Genomic DNA, 19,456 nt, shown 5'->3' with positions numbered 1-19,456 from the left:
AATACACTATTTAATTTTTAATATATATATATATATATATATATATATATATATATATATATATATATATATATATATATATATATATATATATATATATATATATATATAATGCATTTGAAAAACAATGACGATTGTAATGTGAGTGGAGAAAAAAAAACTTTCTGGATGTTTTCTGCTATTGGGGAGTTAAAATCTAACATATTTTGTATGGCGATTTTTTTTCTATATATGTTATTGCAAAGCAGCTTTACAGAAAACTACTTACATTTTATTACCTTCACCCCTTATAATTGCATTAACAGATTTTTGCAACGACACAACTATACAGCAGGCTACGTAAGCTAAGTGTAGGCTACAGTACGGATGCGGATGCACCTTAAAAAAAAACATTACGTTCGTTTTTGTTGCCTACCGCACATGAGTTTACCTTCAAATAAAGTTTTCAACAGGAAATTTGGTTTCTGTGCGCATTTACAGCCGAACACTTTATCTTATCAGTCACCATCGGAGCGTCACTGCGGAAAGTGGGCGGGCCGTTTAAGGTTTGCGAAGCCTGAGGGTGAATGAGTGACAGTTCATCCATCCTCCGCTTTAACAGAGCGCATGGGGCACCAGCCAGGATCCGAGCGGAATTACCAGATGAGAACTTTCACGGAATCACAATGAATTTAAACGACACCTTCCAACCCACCCAGGGACTTACTGGTTGTTGTATTTCATTATTATTTTTCAAACAGTCATGCCTTTTTTGCGCGCGTGTGTGCGCTCAAATGTCGCCAGTTGTACTTCAACAAGTTTAATATGCGGCCAAAAGTGAATGATCTATTTTAGAAGATGATCGTAAGGAAGTTGTTTCATGCACTGCCTGTCTTCGCTCTGACACTTTTCATCCTGGTTTTGCTGGATTTGCAACTCCGCTCCCGGAATGACCAGAACCCCACCGCGTCTTTTGCGCACGAAAAGACTCCATCTATATCAAGAACTACCGCTGTGACCCAACAAAGAGATGTTGTTAATAACAAACAAATTCCAAAACGTCAGAAATGGAGGGAGATAAAGCCACAACCACCTTTAGAACTCACTGACATCTTCATTGCAGTGAAAACCACTGGCCGGTTCCACAATACCCGCCTTGCTCTTCTCCTGGAGACCTGGATCTCCAAGACTAAAGACCACGTGAGTGTTCCTTGAATATGACATAGACAAAATTAATTATTAATGCAAGAAAATCCTTACTGATCAACCACCAGTCGAGGTTTATGATGGTTCCTTGATCATTTTGTGAGTCATAATCATTATTTGAGACAACAGTCTCACCCTACAACTGCTGCTGATGTCACGGGATGTCTGGCAGACGTGTGCACATCCTGTGGCATCAGACAGAAGTTGTGTGCAAACGCATTTGTGAAAGCACAGGTGCAAAACCTCAGAGTTGCATGGTGCCAAAACTAATCAGGTTTGTTATGACTGTCTCACAAGTGGCACCTATGAAATTCTCCAACCCCCAAAGACTGATTGGTTGTATTTATTTGGTAAACACTGCAATTAAAGTCATTTTTCACAAGCATGGATGAGCCAATTTGATTAATGTTGGCATAGTGCCGCAAAGACTGGCCCACAAATGGGTGCACCTATATTAAAACACAGTGATCTGCCCCACTTCCTGTTTCGTCTGCCTTATGCCCGCTTGTAGACTGAGCACTTCCTGCCTGTTTTCTCTAATTCACCAGAAGCCTTGTCACGAAGGGTTGAGATGGACATTTAGGTCCTCTTTTTTGTCACAAGAAGCAGAACTCACAGCTGTGACCTTTTGAAAGATAAACTATAATGAAGATGACTGACTGAAGCCAGGTTATGTTCCTTCCACTTTTTTTCTTTGAAGACAAATGAATTAGTGTGGTGTTGAATTAAAGACATTTTTAAACTCTAAATACTTTGTTTAAATATGTTCAGGGGTTTTACCAAAGGATTCAGACTGAAGGGTGTAGATACTGAAACCATGTATGATTTGACAGATCTAAAAGACCAGACCAAGTGTGTGGTTACAACAGCGGTTCGGTGAATTTGTTTGCAAAAGCCCTGCAACGTGTCGTGGTCACATTTCACCGCCAAAAAAAAAAAAAAAAAAAAAGAAAATGAATATGATCATATTCATTATATGATCATGGTTTTATGACCATATTCAAATATTTTGAACTTTGACATTGTGAAATAATTTAGCAATAACAATTAAGCATTTAAATGTTTCCGGATTATAAAGTTTTTTTTTTTTTTTTTTTTTTTGCAATCCTCAATTTGTATAGGCTAGTATATATATAAACATGCATTTTTTAAATATTATATTAAATACAGTATTTACTTATTTTATAATAATTATAAATATGATGATGATGATTATTATTATTATTATTATTATTATTATAAAATAAGTAATTACTATATTTTGTATAATATAAATAATATTTGAATATTTTATGTTAATAAATCACACACACAACAATGCAAAAATAATTTTTTTAAGCAATAACACAGTTTAAATTAAAATAAATTAATAGCAATAATAATAATTATAAAAATAATAATAATAATAATAATACCACAATACAATTTTTTTTTCTAACATAAACATTATACACAAACAATACAACTTTTATATTAAATTTAATATATATTCTTTAGTTTTCGGTAACACTTTAGAATAAGGTTCCATTAGTTAATGTTAGTTAACTACTTTCGTTAACATGAACTAAGCAAGAACAATCCTTCTACAGCATTTATAAGTCTTAGTTCATGTTAATTTTAACATTTACTAATGCATTATTTAAATCAAAAGTTGTGCTTGTTAACATTAGTAAATGCACTGTGAATTACCATGAACTAACAATGAATAACTGTATTTTCATTAACTAACATTAACGAAGATGAATAAATAGAGTAATAAATGTATTATTCATTGTTTGTTCATGTTAATTAATACGTTAACTAACATTAACTAATGGAACCTTATTCTAAAGTGTTACCTAGTTTTCTTTTGAAAATAATAATAACATTGTTATTATTAGTATTATTATTATGTGTTAAGTAATTAACAACACAAAAATCTTAATGGTTACAAAAATAGCTTCCAATTATTTAAGCAAAATAAAATGTATTTATTTTCTGAAATATGTCCCAAAACATAAATATGGCCCAACTCTGGTGTTACATGGACCTGGTTGTCACTTAAATTCATGTTGCTTGCATGACACAAAATATTTATGAGTGAAACCCTGGTCCCTAGGATTAATTCAGAGAAAGAAATACATAAACATTGGTTATTATTGATACTTGAAATACATAAACATTGGTTATTATTGATACTTGGCAAAAATAATAAAATAAAATAAAACCTTGACCATCGCCCTTAATGGACCTCCATTTAAACTTTACATTATTAGATTTGACTGTGGCCTGCTGTAACATGACATTAAGAAGCAGAACAAAGCCAGACTGACATACTAACACATGCTTACACACATACACACTCGCGGTTTGGCAGGCGCTAACAACACAAGGAGGACTTTGAGAAGATGTTAGTGATTGGACTTGCTGAGCATGAGTGGCTTGTCAAAACAGATTCCCAATCTGCAATTCAGAACATACACTTTCAAAGGAGCAGCCTTCACTCTAGATATAAGATGACAAGTGTGAAATAGTGGCACTGCTGATCCAAATACTTGTACAATCAAAGAGAAAGTGTGTGAAACACTTGGGGCTAAAATTATTCTCGCATGGTTTACTGATACTTTTTTTTGTGTGTGTGTGGAAGAAATGACTCCAATGTTCGGCAGTGTGGCACTCTAAAATTCTGAAGTGGAATTGTTTGATGTTGAAGTTTTGCATCAGATTTTGGCTCTCAAACAAGAATAAAAAAATAAAAAATCCCCGCTTCTGCTTTATTGCTCCTGTTTTGAGCAAATAGTGAGTGTAATGAGGAAGTGTTCATCTCATGTTTGAAGATTCAGCGTTTCTTTCCGTGGAGACAATGACTAATTTTAAATATGATTACTCAGTATTTAAATATTCTGACGAAAGGTGCTTGCAAACATTAGGGTATTTTGTTTGCGTGACAATGATTGTACTTAAAACTGAAAAGGTTTTTTTTTTTTTTTTTTAGTTTTGGGAACTGACTACAATGTAGTCAAAATTACACCCGTTCACATTGATCTGCGAAAACGATTAAAAACGCTGTATTATGCATTTGAGGCCAGTAGTTGGCGATGTCACTTTGTAAAGTAATTTCTGTTTTGTAAGTGACATTTCAATAGGCATGTTATTTGTGTGCGTGTGCCATCACAGTTTTCACAAATTCAAATTTTCGCAGTTAACATGAATTCAACATCAGTATCATATCATTTTTTATCACCTACACATTGAAACCTGTTTTCAAAAGTTTGCGTCTTCAGGTAGCCTGGTAATACCAGACTCTGCTACTTCACTTTGCTTCGTAGACAGAGTCTGGAATGGCATAATAGAGAAGTGTTTTCTCTCTCTCTAGGGGGTGCTTGTCTGAAGTTTAAAATCATTGGTTACCCGTAAGCCAATCAGATACGTTTAGTTATGACGTATGTTATGCGCCTGTACAGCCGCATCGAAGCACAGACATCATGCATCGAACTCAAATCTATGATTGAATTTCCACTGTAAACCTGTTGTTAAACACTCTTCTTGTTCTGGCTTCAGTTTGAAAAAGAGTTGAATGTTCCCATAACAGAGCGAATTGCATCCCGTGTCTCATTTCCCATTTCCATGGTCGTTTCGGTTTTCGATTTCTCTAACCTACAATGTAAAACTCGGCGATTAGCATCTTCGTCACGGCTCTCAGCCCGCCCTCTGTTCGTTGTTTTGTAGCACAGGCAACAGTTCATTAAATTAATCATAAAATATACAGGTGCATCTCAATAAATTAGAATGTTGGGGAAAAGTTAATTTATTTCAGTATTTCAGCTCAAATTGTGAAAGTCGTGTATAAAAAAAAAATCAATGCACACAGACTGAAGTAGTTTAAGTCTTTGGTTCTTTTAATTGTGATGATTTTGGCTCAAATTTAACAAAAACCCACCAATTCACTCTCAACAAATTAGAATACTTCAGAAGACCAATAAAAAAAAATTGTTTTGTGAATTTTTGGCCTTCTGGAAAGTATGTTAATTTATAGTACATTTACTCAATACTTGGTAGGGGCTCCTTTTGCTTTAATTACTGCCTCAGTTCATGGAGATGATCAGTTTGTGGCACTGCTGAGGTGGTATGTCAGCCCAGGTTGCTTTGACAGTGGCCTTCAGCTCATCTGCATTTTTTGGTCTCTTGTGTCTCATTTTCCTCTTGACAATACCCCATAGATTCTCTATGGCAGGGTTCCTCAAATCTGGACATCGAGATCCACTTTCCTGCAGAGTTTGGCTCTAACCCTAATTAAACACATCTGAGCATGCTAATCAATGCCATTAGAAAATCACAGGCAGGTGACTTTGATCAGGGTTGGAGCTAAACACTGCAGCGCATTGAACCTCCAGGGCAAGATTTGAGGGAGGGGTTCAGGTCTTGTGAGTTTGCTGGCCAGTCAAGCACACCAACAACATGGTCATTTAACCAGCTTTTGGCAGTGTGGGCAGGTGCCAAATTCTGCTTTAAAATGAAATCAGCATCTTCAAAAAAGCTGGTCAGCAGAAGAAAGCATGAAGTGCTCCAAAATTTATTGGTAAATGGGTGCAGTGACTTTGGTTTTAAAAAAACAACGGACCAACAACAGCAGATTACATTGCACCCAAAATCATCACAGACTGTGGAAACTTAACCCTGGACTTCAAGCAACTTGGGCTATGAGCTTCTCCACCTTTCCTCCAGACTCTTGGACCTTGGTTTCCAAATGAAATACAAAACTTGCTCTCATCTGAAAAGAGGACTTTGGACCATTTGGCAACAGTCCAGTTCTTCTTCTCCTTAGCCCAGGTAAGACGCCTCTGATGTGTCTGTGGTTCAGAAGTGGCTTAACAAGAGGAATACGACAACTGTAGCCAAATTCCTTGACATGGCTGTATGCCTTGACCCCAGACCCAGTCCAGTCCTTGTGAAGTTCGCTCAGATTCTTGAATCAATTTTGGTTGACAATCTTCATAAGGCTGCGGTTCTCTCTGCGGTTCTATCTTTTTCTTCCACACTTTTTCCTTCCACTCAACTTTCTGTTAACATGCTTGGATACAGCACTCTGTGAATAGCCAGATTCTTTGGCAAAGAATGTGTGTGGCTTACCCTCCTTGTGAAGGATGTCAGTGATTGTCTTCTGGACAGCTGTCAGATCAGCAGTCTTCCCCATGATTGTGAAGCCTAGTGAACCAAACTGAGAGACCATTTTGAAGGCTCAGGAAACATTTGCAGGTGTTTTGAGTTGATTAGCTGATTGGCATGTCACCATATTTTTATTTGTTGAGATAAACGTGAGCCAAAAATCATCACAATTAAAAGAACCAAAGACTTGAAGGTCCCGTTTTACGCGCTTTTTTGAAACTTTGATTGTGTTTACAATGTGCAATATAACGTGTTCATGTTTCGCGTATAAAAAAACACAGTATTTTTCACACAATTCACCTATCTGTATACTGCTGTTTTCACGGTCACAAAAACGGGCTGATGTCTTCCTTGTTCTATGAAGCCTCTCCTTCAGAAATACATAACGGGTTCTGATTGGGCCAGCGGTTCCTGTGCTGTGATTCGACAGCAGCCGAGAGCAGGCTGCCCTCCTGGTAACGCGATTGGGCTAGAACGCACGTGCTGGAGATGTATTTTTGAGGAGCATTTTTACTGACGAGATGCTCATGAAAACCGCATTCGTTTTTGCAGAGCCCTACCATCTAGTTAACAAAGCTAAACAGCGTTGCCCTTTGTGTAATAAGTTACAGAAACTGTTAAACGCACCAACTTAAATAATAAAATACACTTACCGGTTGTGGTCCATAAACAACGCCTTCTCCAGACAAAGAGGGAACTGCTCCATCTTTCAAGAATCCGGCATTAAACTGATTGAGATTGAGAAAGTTGTCCTCAGCAAAATGAGCTGCACATAGTTTTAAATGTGCATTATAATTTTCAGGAACCGAGTTAAACATAAATTGTAACCATTAATCTTAAAGTACAGCGTTCCTGGGAAGCCCAAACAAAGATGATTGGACTCAGAGATGAAAAAAAACAACGTTTCAACAACATGGCGACCAACACAAACAGCTCTTCCTTCCTCTCCGTCGGAGCGCAACAAGGCCACGCCCCCTATTTGTGAATTCATGTGGGCGGTGGTTAGTCAAAAAAACTGTTTTAGTGATGTTATTACTGCAGGAACTAGAGGACTGTAGTCCAAACAGGTCGTTTTTTGTAGGCGGATTCTGTTAAATCAAATATCTCGCTTGGCATTGAACTTTGAGCTTTAGAATTTTACAGATATTATTTATACTCTAACAACAACATTACACACTAACTAAAGTTTAAAACATGGAATCACGAAGAAGGGGACCTTTAAACCACTTTAGTCTGTGTGCATTGAATTTATTTAATACACAAGTTTCATAATTTGAGTTTAATTACTGAAATTAACTTTTCCATAGTATCTAATTTATTGAGATGCATCTTTATACAGAAATTGACAACACATTATCAGAAAAGTATGTGTTTAGAATTGCAAGATACTCCATAAACTTGCAATTCTAAGAAAATAAGTCAGAATTGTGAGATATAAACCCCAAAATTCTGAGTTTAAATTTTTTTTTTTAAGTTGTTTCCAACACAGAATAAAAATTGCTACTTTTTATCTCACAATTTTTTCTCGGAATTGTGAGATATAAACATAGAATTTGGAGTTTCTAAACTTGTTTCTAAATTTGTCATTTTGTTTTTGTAGGGAATTTCTAGCATAGGTTGTTGCTAAGTGGTACTAGGACATTGTTCAGAGGTTGCTAGGGTGTTCAGGGTGTCTTTGTGAGAGTCTGTTGATATGTTTCAGTTTCTCATTCAGTGCAAGTCTTTGAGCTTAATTTTTTTGGTTCATTTGATTTAGTCTGCCAGGTAAAAGTCATACATTTCATATCTTTTGGAAAGTAAGCTTCATTTGGAAACTATGAGAGTTATTTCCCAATGTTTAATGCTTACAGTTAGGGATTTGTTCAAATTACTTTTCAAGTTCCAACAGCGGGTTTGTAAGCACAGGAGGTTGTTTGTGTTCGTCAGTTTTGGTGCTTCTGTTTGTGTGCCCTTGCCTCTGTGCCAATAAGAGGAAGTGACAGCCGCAGACTGTGTTTCGAAACAATGACAAAACGGAAGTCTATCTTAACAGAGGAAGTCTTAAGCTGAGGAAACAGGAGCAAAGTGTCGAACAACTATGACACTTTTAACAAATGTCAGAAGAAGAAAAAAAAAAACAGAGCAAAGACCCTTTTGTAAAATTTTTGTTATTTAGCACTTTTACAGACTAATATCGCATTTTGTGTTTCTTTCAGTGATGTGTGTATATGAGCCTTTGACATTTTAATCAGAAAACTTTTTTAATCAGAAAACTTTTTTTCATCAGCTTTTTATCGGCCATCACATTATGTGGCCTCTCTTTTGTAATTTGTGCCATTTTCCCACTCCATTCATCCCATTTGTGATTATTTCTTTCCCTCTCAAGTTGGGCAGACAAAATGTAGGCGCCTCGTCTGCGAGTTTCACTTCATTACGCCACTAATGGGCGGTTGTGGTGCCGTTTAACTCTTTGTGTATCTCCAGACAGTGTTTTAGAAGCTGCTGTCACCAGCTGCTTCACTTTATCCAAATTGAGTGCTAAAGATTCACCCTTATGATTTATGAAGGAGCTTTGGGTGTGAGTGGGCCGTTTCCATTCGCTCCAGCCCATTGGCTTTGATGGCCGTGGCATTGATCTGTGTGCTTCGATTATTCCTCTTGTACTCAAGGCCGGCAGTGGGAGCGGGACGTAGACTTATGATGTGAACCATCTGGAGACATCGTAATGAAGCTAAACTTTCAGAGTGACATCTCCACTGCCTCATGGGGAATACAGACTCTAGCATGGGTGAAGTGTGTGTGTATGTGTGTGTGTGTGTGTGTGTGGGAGACAGAGAAAACGGATGAGTGGAGGAATATGGTCGCGGCTGACCACAGATAGGATGTGTCTCTGTCTAGCAGGAAATGGCTCCTAAATATGCTCCACAGTTGCTAGCCGTGGGACCTTTATTTATATAAATTCGGCTTTGTGGTTACAAGCAACACCAAAAACGTTCATTATCTTAAAATTATATATATATTCTACACTTTGACATTGTATATTATGAATATTATTGGCTCGTGATGAATTGCTTTTGTTTTACTTTCAGTCGCTTAATGGATAAATGGCGCTACATGCGTAAATGTTTATGTCTACTAATTAAGTCATGAATATCCTGTTTAATGATGATAATAATTGTTATAATTAAAGGCCTATGATTAGGTTTTGAATAATATAATAATACATTTTTGTAATTCATAATTGTAATTATTCGTTTTTGTGTAACACAGTCTAGGCAAAACAATTACGACAAAAAAGGAAAAATTTTGACCAAATTTTTTTGTCCAAATAAAATGTGTTGAATTTATATATTTTTAATAATTATAAAGAATTGTAGTAAAAACTCTAATATATAATATTTAATATATAATTAAAGGTACAGGTTGTAGGGCCTGCCACTAGAGGGCGCACTACCAAAACAATAACAATCGCGTGATTAGATGACGCTAATAAGAAGGAGCATGGAATGATGGGATTTCTTGTCTTTTACCCAACCGCTGACGGCCATCAATCAGACGATATGAAAATGATTTTCACTTGTTCAACAAATATATACACTCCTGTACATTCAAACACAATAATTGAGCATTACGCGAGTTCAATGATTTGCGCGAATAGATTACAAAGTCAATGCAAAGATGTGATCAGAATATGGATCAGACACATCCTCGCGTGGGTCTAGAGACGCGATGCCCCGCGTTTGGCGTGTATGCCCAATAATACTAATCTTGTTTATCGTTATAATAGCATAAGTTTTCTGTAAAGATTCAAATCAAAACAACTCACCTGTCGAGTAACACACAAGAGAGATCGGCATCTCTTTCTAGTTTAAGTTTGTCACGAAGCTCTCTCCATCTAGAAAATGCAACACCGATATTGATACTCACATTTTCTCTCCTCTTGTCCCAAACTCTTCTTGGGTCGTTTGGCTGCAGATGGTAAACAGTAATTATGTTGCATAAATAAGTAACACAATCCACCAATGTTCTTCACAATCTTCTTCTTCTTGAGTGATTTGCGGCAGCTCAGACACTTTCTTAGCTAGTGGTTTGCTGGACACTAGACACTACTTCCGCATTTGTCCACGACACTGTTGTCATATGGTTTCTACGTCAGTAAAGGCTGTAACAAAGGGTAACTAACGTCATTGACAAGCGACTGCACTGCCCCGTGTCACTGTTTAGAATGGGGATTTACTAGTAGTTGAAAACATTAGCGATATTCTTAGTAATCAGCTGGACATAATATATAACACTAGCCTAGTGGTTTTTGGATAATTTACTGCAAATATCTTACAAATTGTACCTGTAAGATTAAAAAAAGAAATTATAAAAATGCAATATTTTGTTGGAATATTCTTTATATTACAACTGTTTTCAACAATGTCAAAGTTTGATATAAAACATATCTAAAAAAAGTTTATATATGTTTATATATATATATATATATATATATATATATATATATATATATATATAATATTACATTAATTTGTTGCTGTGTAAGTGAAGATTGATGTAAAAAACAAAACAAAAAAACATTGTCATTGTATATATATATTTTATTTGAATGTTAATTTAATATTCATCAGGCTATTTTAAGTGGCTTCAAATGTACTTCATACAATTATTTATATAATTATTTTATAATATTCTTGTTTGATAATGTTTCCAGACAACTCAGTTATCTGAGCGGTAGTTTTTAGACTCCTTTACACAAAAACACACCATTGAGACAACATTGGCAATTACAAATCAGACTTCTAATGGCTAGGAACACAGGTGCCCCAGCTGTTGTCTCACAGCAGTGCATGATGGGAGTTTGGATGTTACTTGTCCTCATAAGACCACAAGGCTAGTATAACACCATTTTAGAATTAATATGCAGGTTTTGCCTCATGAATCTGTGTTTGTTTCACTTTTACAGACGTACATCTTCACAGACAGTCCAGATGAAGAAGTTTCCTCTGAAGGTAGATCATCTTTCTTCTGCAGGACTGATCTGAGCGTATGAATCTTTGCCCTTCACTCACTGCATGTGTCTTTGCTCCCAGGATTTAACATCATCGTCACCGACTGCCCGCCGGAGCACAGCCATCAAGCTTTATCCTGCAAGATGGCTGCAGAGTATGACCACTTCATGGCCTCTGACAAAAAGTGAGTTGGCCAATAACACAATGTGACCTTATGGTGCGATTCATTTTGAAGATGAAGAAGATGTCTTCATGCAGCCACAGATTTTCTCTTATCTAATAGTATGCATTGGTATGTGTACTTTTTATTTTATTTGACAAATCCAGAGCCTACAATAATCTGTTTTAAAGGTGCAATGTGTAATATTTACAATTATCTATTTAAAGAAATGCAATATAATATACATCTTTACCTGAGTCAGCAACCATAGCTTTTCTAAAGGGAGGGGTGAGCGGGGGACTGAGCCGTTGGTTGCAATTATAAAAGAAAATTTACACACTGCACCTTTAATAATGATATATATATTTCACATTTAAACAGTTAAAAATTTAAACTATACACACACACACACGCACACACATATACAGTATAATCTCTCTCTCCCTCTCTCTCTCTCGCTCTCTCTATATATATATATATATATATATATATTGTGATTATTATTATTTTTTTGCCACAGGTGGTTGTGTCATGTTGATGATGATAACTACCTGAACCCTAGAGCTCTTCTATCTCTCCTGGAGGCCTTCCCAGCGGACAGCGATATCTATGTGGGCAAACCAAGCCTGGATCGGCCAATGAGAGCCCAGGAGCTGTTGGAAGGAAATAAGACAGTCAGTTGTTGTACTTATATATATATATATATATATATATATATATATAATATAAATAAACATTTTTCTGAGCTTTATTGCTTACTGATCTGGAAAGTTCTGTCTAGTTTTTTAATGTATAGCCGGAGAGAAAAGCTGTCAGTTTTGACAGGGGGATTAATCCAGTCATGTACAGTGTGTGATGGCAGTCATGTCGAGTGTGTGTGTCTTTGTAGTCATGCTGTCTTTGGAGCTGTTTCCTCAGTAGTGTGTGTTTGTGTGAGGTCTGCAGGAACAGACAAGCCATTCAGTTCAGGTTTCCTCATCCTTTCTCGCTCTGTGTTTCTCTGCTCTACTGATCTCTTGGGTCACAGAGGCACCTGGGTAATAAAAATGAAACCTGTCTTTCATTTCTGCTGCCCTGCTGGACTCACTTCTGTTCACTGGAATGAAAGAATATAAAAAAAGAGGATAAGTTATACCCACCGTACCCATTTCTTTAGTCCTTTAGTTTTTGTTGTTCATATATATGTTTGTTTGTTTGATGATTAGGACACAAAACCTGCCAAAAACTATATGTCTGTTTCATATTTGTCCACAAGATCATAAAAAAAGAATATATATATATGAATCTAAACTGCTATGAAGTATGTTTATATATATATATATATATATATATATATATATATATATATATATATATATATATATATATATATATATATATATATATATATAGATGCAATAATTCTATTTAAAATAGCTCATTCAAAAAAAATTTTTTTTTATATTTCTTTAATAAATCTATGAAGTATGTTTATATAAAATTTTGTGAATAATACTTTATGAAAAAATAAATTATAAAATATATCATATTAATAAATACAAAATATGTCCATATTGATCATATTTATGTCCATGTAGAATGTTTACATTTTATATATAATATAATAGTATATATTTTTTATTTTATGATTACACATATAGTATATATTCAAATGATGTTTGCTTTATAAATAAAAAATGCTATATTTTTAAATGAAGTATTTTAATACATATTGAGTATATGTCTATATAAAATGTTTATACAATTTATTTAAAATATCTATGTTTATATTTTATTTTACATTTTTTTTTCTACACTTTCTGCCTGCTACTTTTTTTTTTATATATAATAATTTTTAACAAATAATATAATACTACAGCATATATATATATATATATATATATATATATATATATATATATATATATATATATATATATATATATATATATATATATATATTGTTTAATATATAATATATTACAGTGTTTTAATTGAAATATATATTTAAAAAAAATGCTTTTTTTCTTTTTAGTTGTGGTGTTTCTCTACAGATCCATTTTGCAGCATCTTCCTCTGTATATATCACTGCTTTTTCTCAGTCGGACACTCAAAGCCCTGTTGAATCTAAACTGCTCTTTTGTTCTGGTGTACCCAACCTGATCCATCCTATCTGCCTCTCTCTGTGTGTGTTTTTAATGTCCACATTTGTACATCTGGCTGGACAGGCCACAGCTCCCTACAGGGGAGAATACAGTCGAACGGATGAGAGGACAGAAAAGGGCTGTGTGTTACCTTGAGGGTAATGGCCACACAGAGGAATCAAGGGAGGGATAAACAGACGGGGCAATGAGTAGCTGGACATGGTCCGATTTATGCACCTGTTGCTTATGATGCTCCACAGAATCCCACAGGAAATCAGACCTGCTCAGACTTTCAGGATAGCTAAGAAATGAAGAGCAGACATGCACTGAGATTTTACATATAGAGAGAAGGTTTAAATAAGTGGAAATCTGAATTGAAGGAAGTAGAATTTTTTTATTTTTTTTTGCATTAGTAGTTGATTCTCTTTTTATATTACATTACTCCAGTGGATGATGACAAGTTTCTATCTGTGATTAAGTAAATTAATCATTTATCCAGTCAATTATTTCGAAAGCACAGATTCATTCAGGAATTTAAGAAGGCGATTTTATAAGTGAATCATTGAATCATTCACGATTAAAATTCTAAATAATTAAGGAACCAAACAGTAATAATTTATATTAATCATTTATTCATCAGATTCGTAAAAAAAAAAAAAAAAAAAAAATCATGCAGGAACAGAAAAAAGTGACTGTTTTTTATGAATGAGCGAATGAATCATTTATTCAACCAATTCTTTCATAAACACTAAATCATTCAGGAACAAAACAAGTGACTGTCAATGAAACACTCACTTTACTATATGAATATTAATATTATAAAGTAATATTATATATAGTTCAAATATATAAAATTATATAATTACGGTACATAATATAATATAATTTTGCCATATAATTAGTTTTTGTTTCAGATGTTTTGAAAATTTATACCATTTGCACAATGTTTTCTGAGGAAACTGCTTTGAGATTCATCAGCAAGAGTTTTTGCTTAAATACTTTCTTTAGGTGAGGCTTTTACTCAAAACCTCAGCGAGTCTCCACATGTTCTGCTTTACAACCATCACACACTGACCGATTGCACCACTAGAGCTTCAGATTGTTTTAGAAAATCGATTCTTTGATCATAAGGAAATGTAGCATATGAAAATGTGAGCTATTTAAGTTTTCATGTATGTGCAAAGGGTTTCTGTGCCATATAGAGCCACATCCTTAGGCTGATGTGGAAGCTGACTGGTTGACTTTTCTTCTGTTTTGTTTCAGAGGGATGTCCATTTCTGGTTCGCTACAGGAGGGGCTGGTTTCTGTCTGAGCAGGAAGCTGGCAGAGAAGATGGCACCCTGGGCAAGGTGAGGCGTGTGTGTTTGACTTTGATTCTGAAACCATTTCATGCTTATGTTAGTACTTGTGCCTTTACCACAAAAGGTACCCCAGTTGTTTCTCCTAGACAGCAATTGCTGTATCTTATTTTGGAGGCTGTGTCCTCCGTAGGTCACTTTTGGAATCTGCGTACATTCAATTCAATTCAAGTTTATTTGTATAGCGCTTATTACGATATAAATCATTGCAAAGCAACTTTACAGAAAATTAAGTTTCTACAATATTTAGTAATAGCTTATAAGTGGTGATCAGTTTATGTGCAAATTTTAACAAGACATAGTCAATGATGTCTTATTTAAGAAAAGTAACTGTAATAAAATCAACTTTTATTCCTTGTGAGGTGTAAAATACTGTAATTTCTTTTATACTTTACAATTTAATGGTAAGTTTTCCTAAATGAGACTGATCAGATGATGTACACAGCCTTCAAAAGCAAACTCCGGCAAACGTAACCTCCAAAATGAGATGCAGCTAATGAGTTTTAACTGAGATTATATGTGTTATTTGCATGTCTTTATTCGCAGTGGTCCCAGGTTCGAGCAGACCTCCGCTATAATCATGTTACCTGATGACTGTACAGTGGGCTTTATAGTTGAGAGGCGTCTGGGAATCTCAATGGTCCATAGCAACATGTTCCATTCTCATCTGGAAAACCTACTTCTTCTTGTCCCTAGCGATATCCCAAAACAGGTGAGATTTTTTAGTGGTGGTTGTTAGCATTGCTTATTTAAGAAAGAAAGAAAGAAAGAAATAAAGAAAGAAAGAATTGGTATGGAAATTAATGATAGCAGTCTTTTGAATTTTGACAAAAGTATACTTTGACTTAGGCTAGTAAGAATTCTCCTGTAAAACTTTAGCATTGACAACACCTTAGCATACAGCAACTTTACCACAGCTCGAATCATGCTAATTGTTGAAAAGAAGTGATCAGAAGTATTTTCAGAAACAATCACTTAGACTACCCTAGCAACCAACTAGCAATGTCCTTGAAACATCTACTGTAGAATACCTTAGCATCCACCAAACAAAATGCTAACAATCTCTCAGGAAAGCATTCACAACAACTTAACAAAAATAGCAACTTTAGCACTGACAAAGCTATTAAACATTTTTTCAGACCTTTTTTTCCCCCCAGGGTTTGCTACAAAACTGGATATTAATATTTAAGCTCAAAGAACTAGATACTAAAATTATATCTTTAAGAACTGCAGCCTAATATTTTGTCAAAGAACTGGATGCTAATATTTTACCCCAAAGAACTGAAGGCTAATATTTCACTTTCAAAAACTGGATGCTAATATTTTACCACAAAGGACTGGATGCTAATATCTTACCTCAAAGAACTGAATGCTAATATTTCACCTCAAAGAATTGGATGCTAATATATTACCAGAAAACAAACAAACAAACAAACAGATAACAACAAAACAACAACAACAGAACTAGATGGTAAAATTTTACCAAAAAGGACTGGATGCTAACATTTTAAGATGCTAGATGCTAATATTTTACCTTAAAGAACAGAAAACTAATATTTTAGTTGCCAAAACACATTTTGGACCAAAATTCGATTTATTTTTTATTTAAAATCAGACTACTTAATTCTAACAGCATGCTATCTGTTCTTCTTGTTTGTTTCTCTACCCCTAAATCTAAAGGTGACTCTCAGCTATGGATGGTTTGAGAATAAAATGAACAGTGTTGAGCTAAAAGGAGTTTTTACCAAAGATGAAGATCCGTCCAGGTTAGTCATGCACACACCTTCACACACCCACAGGCCCTGTAGAAACAGATTTGTTATATGTGACTAAAAGATGACATACACACCCGCTAACTCCACGTTACTTTGTTCATTCAAGACAAACTATCAGACAAAGTGAATTTTAAGTTAGATATAACCAATTTTACTGATGTAAAAGCATGTTATCACTTTACCAAAGTTTCTGAAATCTAATTTCATGCTAATATTTTTATGTTCATCTGTAAAATATGCTTACCACGGTGAGTGTGATATCTTTTCGCACACCTTTCTGCCTGTGTTAGCATTAAACATCCAAGCCTTTTCTGTTACCACCACAAATCCATGCTTACACACTTTGTGAGCAGACATTTCTTACGGGCAGTTTATAAGCACTTCCTCGTATATCTTAATCGGCTTAATCTGAATAAATTAGTCTGTACTGCCAAACTCTTCACAGGTAAAAAGATTTTGTGTTTTCCTCGAGATATCGCATACTTATTTTTGAGACCCAGTTAAGTTTGGTTCCTGCTCAAACTTCAACCAAAGCTTGTAGCAAAGCCATCAAACAAACTAATACTTTTCTTTTTTAAAGCATTTGTTCAATCTACATTTTAAAAACTCATCATAGAGTGTGACTATGATGCATTTAAAATGTTTTTAGCTAATGTTGTTCTGTTTTTTTCAGGTTCAGGACAGTCCATTGTCTTCTGTACTCTACAACAAGTTGGTGCCCTGTAGCCCTCAAAAGCGCCTTGTCATGGAATCAACATGTTCTCCCATGATGCAGTGGGCTAAATGGACAATAATCATGCATAATGTGAGAATTTCAGTGCATAAGTGTCCTTACAAAGCATTTGTGTGACAAGGAGCAAACAAAAGCCGAAAGCACTGCATTTTGGTCAAATGAGGAAACTGAGAATCCTCAACATTTAACTGAGCCATTTTATTGTTATTGAAATTGGAAGTGTAACTTCTGTCTACACGCTGCACATTTTGTTTATTATATGACCATTTGATTCCTTGAATCCTAAATATATTTGTGATTATTAAATAACACAACAACAAATCTCTGTCAATGCACTGTATATTTGTTTGTAAGTGTAAAAATGTTTTAAAATCAGTTCATTTGATGAATTAATTTGTTTTGAACATTTTTTTAAATTTAAAGATTTCAAAACAGGGTAATCTCATTTGTTTCTTTTTGTTATCACTTGTATTTGCACTGTATGTATTTTGATTACTGTAATACATTTGTACTGTGTATGTTTTATATAAAAACACTTAAGATAAGTGGATATCCTCTAAGATATGTTTTGAAATACATTTTCATACAGTTTTAGATAAATAAAGATTATTTTCCTGTATCATGATTCTGAATTATTTCTGAACTCAAATATATTTATTGTGGTTGTGTGTTTCCTACATTAGACAGGTAGGAATAATCATGGACTGGCCCTTTAAGGCTTTGATAGACAGTGGGTACTGGCCTTTTAAGACCACCTGCCAATCAAATGAATCAAGCAATCAAGTGGGAGGCGTCAGTAAAGAGTTTAGTACACCAAACAAGCTAGCACAATTCCAGATTATACATTACAAGGCCTAAGCGACCATAACATCTTTCCCTGAGTGGATTTGATTCTTTGTGTTATGTCTGCTGGTGGCTGATTCCCCTTTGATGTACTTCAAAAACCTTTGAAATATTTGCCTGTATGTGTTTATATGTAGAATTAGTTGAGTTTTTACTTGGCTTAACTTGTTTAGGGTTGAAAGGCCTGTGATGTGCTTTTGAATGCACTTTTATCATGTGGAGGAACCTTTGAAAAACTGATTTAAGGTTACTTAGCATTTTAATAAGTTTGACTGACTTTTGGAGATTCCATCTATACATTTAGATGAACTTTCTGCCCCAAAATATTGCAGTATAGCATTAAACGGGCCCTTTCCTTGCTTTACAACACAAATTTGGAAAGTTTTCTTTCAGCCACATTAGTTGTAATGGCCACCTGTGACATTCAGTAGACCAAATCAAACCAACCAGAGAAGATTCGCAATCTCATTTTCTGCCATCTGCTCAGAAGCTGATCTGTATGGCTATAAAAGCACCTGGAGATAATAAAAGCTGTCACATGGTCTATTTATCTTGTAGTCGGGGGACGATGTGGCCTAGAGGTTAGAGAGTTTGACTCTACTATCCCTAAGGTTGTGGGTTCTTGGTGTGTTCATGGTGTGTGTGTGTGTGTGTGTGTGTGTGTGTGTGTGTGCACTTTGGAAGGGTTAAATGCAGAGCACGAATTCTGAGTAAGGGTCACCATGCTTGGCTGTATGTCACGTCACTTTTACACTTTCACTTTTTCACAGAGATGTTTATAATGCACCATGGTACCATATGTCACACTTTAAATGCCCCTTTAAATTGGCCATTTTATCGCAAATATAATAAGTGCTGACAAGCTTGTATGTGTGCAGGTGGGTTCAGTTGCTACAGTGTTTTGATGTGTTGTGTTGGTCAATGAACGCCCTTCTTGTAGTCCTATATTATGAAGATATTATTTAGACTGTAAAGTATGTTTTCAGCACTCATTTAAATGATATGATCTTTCTTTTTTGCATTTCCATATTTTCCAATTATACTAATAATAAGTCATCCTTGTCTTTTACTAGTGCTTATGGTACAACTGAAATTTGAAGAACATGTTGACTTGCTCTTTCAGAACTCATGAGATTTCAATAC

The 19,456-nt window shown here is 35.0% G+C and overlaps 1 protein-coding gene across 1 annotated transcript; it reads left to right on the top strand.

Annotated features, from left to right (window-relative positions):
• The first annotated feature begins 545 nt into the window (after positions 1 to 545).
• Positions 546 to 18,095, top strand: LOC127943399 (beta-1,3-N-acetylglucosaminyltransferase manic fringe-like). Its single transcript, XM_052539867.1, has 8 exons — positions 546 to 1,179; positions 11,276 to 11,321; positions 11,403 to 11,505; positions 12,002 to 12,155; positions 14,868 to 14,953; positions 15,509 to 15,674; positions 16,643 to 16,728; positions 17,411 to 18,095. The coding sequence occupies exons 1-8, from the start codon at positions 838 to 840 to the stop codon at positions 17,505 to 17,507; spliced, it is 1,080 nt and encodes a 359-aa protein (XP_052395827.1). The 5' UTR covers positions 546 to 837; the 3' UTR covers positions 17,508 to 18,095.
• The last annotated feature ends 1,361 nt before the right edge of the window (positions 18,096 to 19,456 follow it).

The sequence above is a fragment of the Carassius gibelio genome, chromosome A22 (genome assembly GCF_023724105.1).
Source record: "Carassius gibelio isolate Cgi1373 ecotype wild population from Czech Republic chromosome A22, carGib1.2-hapl.c, whole genome shotgun sequence".
Classification (NCBI taxonomy): domain Eukaryota; kingdom Metazoa; phylum Chordata; class Actinopteri; order Cypriniformes; family Cyprinidae; genus Carassius; species Carassius gibelio.
The sequence above is the reverse complement of the archived record's forward strand: the minus strand, read 5'-3'. Positions and strand labels throughout refer to the sequence as shown.